This window comes from Pezoporus occidentalis, unplaced genomic scaffold (genome assembly GCF_034315485.1).
Source record: "Pezoporus occidentalis ecotype Australia unplaced genomic scaffold, CSIRO_AGI_Poc_V1 ctg65, whole genome shotgun sequence".
Classification (NCBI taxonomy): Eukaryota; Metazoa; Chordata; class Aves; order Psittaciformes; family Psittacidae; genus Pezoporus; species Pezoporus occidentalis.
In genome coordinates, this window is record NW_026915998.1 from 1 (window position 1) to 7295 (window position 7295).

A 7295-nucleotide genomic window follows, 5' to 3' on the forward strand; every position below is an offset into this window, starting at 1 on the left:
CCTTCGGCTCGCGGCGCGGCCGTCGTGAGGGGAGCGGGAGCCGCCATTGCTGCCCCCTGCCACCGCCGTGCCCGGTACCGCGAGTGCTGACCCCGCCATTGCTCACCCTGCCGTTGCTGGCCCCGCCGCCGCCGCCGCCATGCACGGCTGGGCCGCCGCTGGGGCTCCGCTCCGCTGGGTGGGATCCCCCGGAGGTGGCCGCCCTGCCCTCGCCCGCCGTACCTGTTTCCCCGCCGCCTCACGCAGTGTGTGGTTCTCCTGCAGGGCCGAGGGAGGACGACGCCCGCCATGAGCTCGTCGGCGCTGCTGGCCGAGGGCCCCCTCGACCCTCCGGTGCTGCTGGCGGACATCAAGACGGAGCCCCCCGAGGAGCTGCTGGCCAGCGACTGCGGCCAGCCCCAGGCGGAGCCCGTGGATCTCTCTCTCAACAAGTCCAAGGTGGCAGCAGCAACCTCCGCCCCCCCCCCGCCGCCTCCTGTCTCGGTGCAGTCCTCCCCGTTGCTGATGGCTCCTCCGCTCCCTGCTCCCGCCACCGTCTCCATCTCCCCCTCCGGGCTCAGCTCCACCTCGGCCATCCCAGCGGTGCTGTCGCCCGGCTCCATCCTGGCCTCCACGCAGGGCAGTGGTGGGCAGCAGATCCTCCACGTCATCCACACCATCCCCTCCGTCAACTTGCCCAGCAAGATGGGCAACCTGCAGACCATCCCCGTGGTGGTGCAGTCCCTCCCTGTCGTCTACACCACCATGCCCACCGATGGGGTCACCGCCATCACTGTGCCCCTCATAGGGGGGGACGGCAAGAACGCTGGGTCTGGTAAGCACATGTGGGGGGGAAGCCTGAAACTTTTGGGAATCCCAGACTGGTTTGTGTTGGAAGGGTCCTTAAAGCTCATTCCAAAGCCTGCCACAGGCAGGGACACCTTCCACTAGAGCAGGTTGCTCCAAGCCCTGTCCATCCTGGCCTATAATACTGCCAGGGATGGGGCAGCCACAGCTTCTCTGGGGTGAAGTGGGGGTGTCCTAGTTCATGGAGCAGCACCCCTGAAGGGGATCTGATTTTTCCCTCACCCACACTTGCCATCTCCACCCAGAACCACCCCAGGGCCCTCAGCCCCCAGCCTGTTCCCCAGGGGGACACAGGGAGGGCAGGGGACACTTGGGGCATGGCACTGCCTGCCACCCATCCTGCTGCTGGCAGCCTGCCTGCCCTTCCCACTGCCTGCCTGCTGCCAGCAGCTCTGGTTTCAGTTCAGCTGCTTCCCCAGGCACCCTCTGTTCCCTTCCCCAGCACATTCCCAGCTTCCCACCTTATCCAGAGTTGGGGGGGACAGACCTGGATCTCGCCTCCCAAGGGCAGGAGCAAGCAGCCAACAGCGGTGCCACCCAAGTCATGCCTCCCAGTATCTCTGTGCTATATGGCATCAGTGGCTTATCCATTTCCCCAAGTTGGTTTTTGTGGGGGGAGCAGCATTTGGGGTGCTGTGGGAGCAGAGGGGGGGTTATTCTGGGGCAGGGGTGTGGTATGTTTTGGGGTGTCTCTGTTGTTTGCTCACAGCCTCACCCCCTCCCTCCTTGTTTCTCAATAGCTTTTCTTTCCCGCCCCCCACCAGTGAAAATTGACCCGGGCTCCATGTACCCCATGGACATGAACAGCGACAGCGAGGACAGCGCCTCCGAGAGTGGCCCGGCCCCTTTCCAGGACCTCCAGAGAGAGTGAGTCCCTTTGTCTGTGTACCTTCCCACCTGTCCCCCCCCTCCATGGGCATCCCATGGGGTCTGTGGATGCCAGGGCCGTGCTTCCATCTCTGCCTTCTCCTGCAGGCCGGTGGCACGGGCACAGCGAGCAGAGTCCCCCGACCTGAAGAAGCGGCGCATCCACCAGTGCGACTTTGAGGGCTGCAATAAGGTTTACACCAAAAGCTCCCATCTCAAAGCTCACCGGCGGATACACACAGGTAGGGGACAATGCCAGACACCCCCCTGGCAGGCAGGGTCAGGATCAGTGCCTCTGCCTACCTGTGGGCTGGGGGTACCCAGGGGTGGGCTGGGAGGATGATGATGGTCCCTGCGATGGAGAGGTCTTTAGGGGTGTTGGCTCCCTCTGCTAGAGCTGGGGATGGCCCTTTAGAGGGCCATTTAGCCTTCAGAGCTTTTAGAGGGTTGTGGAGGCTCTTTGGGTGTGCTGTCAAGTGTTTGGGGGGGCTCATGAGGCTTTAGGATTGCTGGCAGCCTGTTTCAGGGGTTAGGGGGCCCTTTGGTGATGCTGTAACCCTGTGCCAGTGACTGGGGGCATCCTTTGTGGATGCTGGCACATTTTGCCAGGGACTTGTGAGGCCCTTTGGGGTCTGGAGACCCCCTTTTGGGCACTGGAACCCTCTTATAGTAGCTGTGGGGGCCCTTTGTGGGTACTGGCACCTCCTGCCAGGGGGGTTGCGGAAGCCCTTTGAGGTCACTTTGGGAGTATTGCAGGCCTTGGGGGTGCTTGTGCTCTGTGCTGATTCTTTGGGAGTGCTGGGACCCAAGGCCATGTCTCAGGGACCCTCTTGCCCCCCCCCCCCGCCTGGTTATGGGGCTCTCCCTTGGGTGACCCTGCCGGGACTCCCTCTTCCTTCTCTTCCCTTTCCAGCACCCTGGGTCCCTTTGCCTGGGGGATGTTCCCAGCGCCCCCAACATGTGCTCAGCACCCCCCAGGACCCCAGGCTCTGCTCTGCGGTGCTGCTGTGTTCAGTCCCGGTGAGGACAGTGGGGTGCTGCCAGTAGAGTTGCATGGGGGTGCCACCATCAGCCCCATGGTGTCACAAGGTGATGCCGTAGGGGTGTGTATGGGGTGTGCACCCCAAAGCACCGCCTCTGCTCTCGCTGGCGGCGCGGGTGTGGTGCGGTTACACCTAAAGCAGCACTCGCACAGCCGGTGGCGCCAGTGAACCGTGCTGGGCTAGCAGCAGGGCTGGCGCAGGGATGATGAGGGGGTTGCTTGGCTACAGGGGGCATTCCTGCCTTGCTGAGCCCCTCTCTGCTCCCCCGGCGCAGGCGAGAAGCCGTACAAATGTACCTGGGAAGGATGCACCTGGAAGTTCGCCCGCTCCGACGAGCTGACCCGGCACTTCCGCAAGCACACGGGCATCAAACCCTTCCGCTGCTCGGACTGCGACCGCAGCTTCTCCCGCTCTGACCACCTTGCCCTGCACCGCCGGCGGCACATCATGATGTGAGGAGCCCCCGTCCCCGGGGCTGGGACTGAGGGGAAAGTGGTGGAAAATGGGGGTGCATCCCCCCCTGCTCCTCTGTGTGCGATGGAAGAACTGCAGGAGCAGAGAGGCCGAAGTCTGCCTGGTAGGGAGAGAACTGTGGCAGCTTCAGGACCCCCGCTGACACAAGATGCACAATGGTGGCTTCCAGACTGATCCTCCTCCTCCTCCTGTGCTCCTGTTTCTTTTTCCTGGCCTTCTCCCCACACACAACATCCAGAGGCTCCTCCTTGACTCGTCACCCAGGATTCACCCAGCAGTTGCCTCTAGACCTGCACATCGACCTCTTGCCCTCTTCCACCTCATGTGCTTGCTGTCCTTGCCCCTCTCCCAGTCGCTGTGAGCAAAACCTGGAAACCATGGCAAGGACAGAGGTGAGGGCTCTGCTATTGCCCCTGTGCAGTAGCCTCTTTCCTGAAAGTTGCTGCTTTTCCATTCCCAGCCGCTATGTGTCCCTGTCCCAGCAGGAGAAGGGACGTGGCCCGTCGCCTCTCTGCATCTCTTGGCATGTGCTGGGCTTCAGCGGAGGTGCCCAGGGGCACGCAGGAACAGAAAAAGCAAGAAAGGGGAGGAAAATCCACCACAACAACCCAACATCACCCCCCAAATGAGATTGCCACCACCAAACACAAAGGGAAACTGCGGAACGTTGAACTGTGATTTTATGGAGTTTTAAAGGGGGTGGGATGGGGGGCGCTGCAGCATTTGGGGGTTTTTTTTGAAGACTATGGGACACTTGAACCATTTCTAAGTTAAAAAGGCAGACTGTGGCCACACACTTTGGTTTTTAATTGTAATTATTATTTCTGTGGGGCGCCCCTTTCCCAGTTTCATTTCCCCCCCCCCCAGTCTGGGAGGTATCAGGATTTCTGATTGGAACCTTGGGGCTTTTGGGTAGTGGGAAGGGTGCTGGGGGGCCATGAGCCCCCTCTCCCAACCCAGTGCCGGTGGGTCTGCTTGGGGCAGGGGGAGCTTCCCAGAAGCTCACTTTGAACCTGTGCCTTTGGTCTGGGGGGTGCTGGGCTGCTTGGGGGGGTGGTGGTGGTGGTGGTGGTGGGTGCAGGGGCCTATGGCCCCTGATGAGGACTCTGATGGATGCCTGGGAAACTTCCCTGCTTTCCACCTTACAAGAATGTTCCATGGGGCAGAGTTTGTCCCTGACCTCATGGTGTCCCCAACCCTTTTGGGGCTCAGCACAGCTGGAGGGTGTGTCCAGCTGTGGCTGGTCACAAGTGGTGTCCCCAGGGTTGGTTTCGTAATGCCTTTATCAAGGCTGGATCGGTGGGCTGAGGCCAGTTGAGCTTAAACAAAGTCAAGTGTTAGGTTCTGCACTTGACTCACCACAACCCCACACAATGCTCCAGACTTATGGAAGAGTGACTGGAAAACTGCTCATGGAAAAGGATCTGGGGGTGCTGATTGATGGAGCAGAACATAAGCCTGTGCCCAGGCAGCCAAGAAGCCACCAGCATCCTGGCCTATATCAGCACCAGTGTGGCAGCAGGGCCAGGGCAGTGATTGTGCCCCTGCACTGGGCACTGGTGAGGCTGCACCTCAAATCCTGTGTTCAGTTCTGGGCCCTTCACTACAAGGGAGACATTGAGGTGCTGGAGCAGGGCCAGAGAAGGGTACCAGAGCTGGTGCAGGGCCTGGAGCACAAGTGTGATGGGGAATGGCTGAGGGACCTGGGGGGTTTACAACTACCTGGAAGGAGAACGGAGCCAGGAGGGGGCTGGTCTCTGCTCCCAAGGAGCAAGCGATAGGACAGCAGAAATGGCCTCAAGTTGCACCAGGATAGGCTTAGGCTGCATATTGGAAACCTTTCTTCATGGAAAGGGTTGTCAAGCGCTGGAAGAGGCTGCCCAGAGACGTGGTGGAGTCACCATCCCTGGAGGTGTTTAACAGATGTGTAGATGTGGCACTTAGTGACGTGGTTCAGTGGTGGCCTCGGCACTGCTGGGTTCATGTTGGACTCGGTGATCTTGAAAATCTTTTCCAACCTAAATGATTCTGCAGTCTCTGCGTTCCTGTCCCACCATGTGTCCCCTCTCTCAAAGCCATGCTCACCAGAGCTTCTCCTGGGGCTGCATCTGATGTTCTTCCTTCATCTTCAGCCCCAGATCCTCACAGGAAGGCAAGGGAGGCTGGGAAAAACCCTTGGGATTCAGGGTCAGCACTGCTGGTGGCCCCCACAGCTAGGGGCTCCACCCTCACCCCACTCTCCAAGCCCCGGGGCAGGCATGTGTGTGTGTTTCTGTTTTCTATTTGGTTGTTAAACCCAAACAAGGGATTTTAAACTCGTGAGCTGTGATATTTATACAAAACTCTTTGAGGTCTTTTCTACACAGGAATAACATGGAAAGTAGCCGAGTTCCTCTGTGTGTATCTTGCTTTGCTGCAGCCATGGGGCAGGGAGAGGGACCAGGGCATGATGAGGGCAGTGGAGCCCTCCTGCCTCCCCCGTGCCAGGAGGAGAGGGGCTGAGCTCAGCAAAATGATGGTTTCTTGGGCTAGTTTTCCCAGAAGCTGAAGAGATTTCAGAGCTGTGGAAAAAACATGGATTTTCCTTCCTTTTGAACATCTCCAGTGGGATATTCACCGGCCATGGCCTGTGTTTGGCTTCAGCAGCGACCTGTGTGATGCAGTGAGCTCCCTTGAGGTGAGACCCCAACCCACCTCCTGAGCTGGGGAAGGGGATGACAACCCCCTTTGAGGTGGTGGTAAAGGGGTTGGTAGTCCCACACCACACCCGGACGGGGAGAGGTGCTAAACCCTCCCTGAAATCCTGCTGTGCCTCCTGTGATCCACCGACTTGTTACAGTGATGTTCTAGAAGGCAAAAATGGCATTTTAAAAGGCAAAGATTGCATTTTTTAACAGAAAAAAATACTTTTAAAGTGGCTTGGCTGAATACTCCCCAAGTATCTGGGAGGAGATGATGGTTTTCCAGGGAGACATGTTGCTCCAGAGCCACTGTGGAAGTGGCTTGAGCAGACTAGCTGCTTTCCTGATGGCTGCTTCAGTTTGCCATTGGAAGAACAAAGTGCAACAGCAACAAGAAGAGGCAAAAAGAAAACCCCCAAAGCAACCCACAGTAATGGTGTTTGTTGGGTGAGGTTTTGGCTTTTGCAGCTCAGTCCTGGGTCTGTTTGTGCCTGTGTTGTAGGGGAGCCCCATGATGAGGCTGGAGCAGAGATCCAGGAATCCTTGCTTGCAGGTGCTGGAGCACCAGGGTGCTGCTTCCATAGGGAAACACCTTCCTGTGAGTGAAAATCTTCTGGCAAAGGTGTCTTGGAAGTGCTGGGCTTTGGCTCTGCAGTGTCCTGTGCTGGTTTTCTCTCCCAGGTTAACAAAGGGAACAAGGGAATTCGGGTGTTCTCATGTGGGGATGCTGCTCATGATGAGTGCTGAGGCCTGGCGGGGGAGAACTTGCTGCACTGATGATGGAACACCTCCGGGTGGCACACAGCACCCATGTGTCCCCGTGTCACCCCTCCCAGCCACGGCTTTGTCTTACCCCAAGAGGAAACCTGAGTTGGCAACTGGCGTAGAACCACAGCCTGGTTTGAGTTGGAAGGGACCTTAAAGCTCAGCCAGTTCCAACCCCTGCCACGGGCAGGGACCCCTTCCACTAGAGCAGCTTGCTCCAAGCCCCTGTGTCCAACCTGGCCTTGAACACTGCCAGGGATGGGGCAGCCACAGCTTCTGCCCAGGATTTCATCTCAGTTTCCCCTCTGGCAGTGAATGTTCACCCTGGTTATGGGGGAGATGGGGGTGTCTCTGCCACCCTGCAATTCATGCAGAGCTGCTTCCCCACCCATCATGGCCTGGGGACATCCTGCAGTATCTGGGGTGATGCTCTTGTACCCCTCTAAGGGAGCCCTGCCCTGAACTTGCACCACTGCCAAATGAGCTATTCTTACTGAGTGGTACTCCTGAGGTGAGCAAACATCCCTTCTGCCGGCCCTTGGCCTTGCCATCACTGATGGGTGAGTTGGGAAGCCCCTGGACCACTGCTCCCCGCTGCACCCCTTCATGTCTCCCACCC

At 58.7% G+C, this 7295-nt stretch overlaps 1 protein-coding gene across 1 annotated transcript; it reads left to right on the forward strand.

Annotated features, from left to right (window-relative positions):
* The first annotated feature begins 197 nt into the window (after window positions 1-197).
* On the forward strand, window positions 198-4026 carry KLF8 (KLF transcription factor 8). The gene is made up of 4 exons (XM_062640478.1): window positions 198-814; window positions 1611-1713; window positions 1822-1955; window positions 3031-4026. Exons 1-4 carry the CDS (start codon window positions 289-291, stop codon window positions 3210-3212), a joined length of 945 nt encoding a protein of 314 aa, XP_062496462.1. The 5' UTR covers window positions 198-288; the 3' UTR covers window positions 3213-4026.
* Window positions 4027-7295: the final 3269 nt, after the last annotated feature.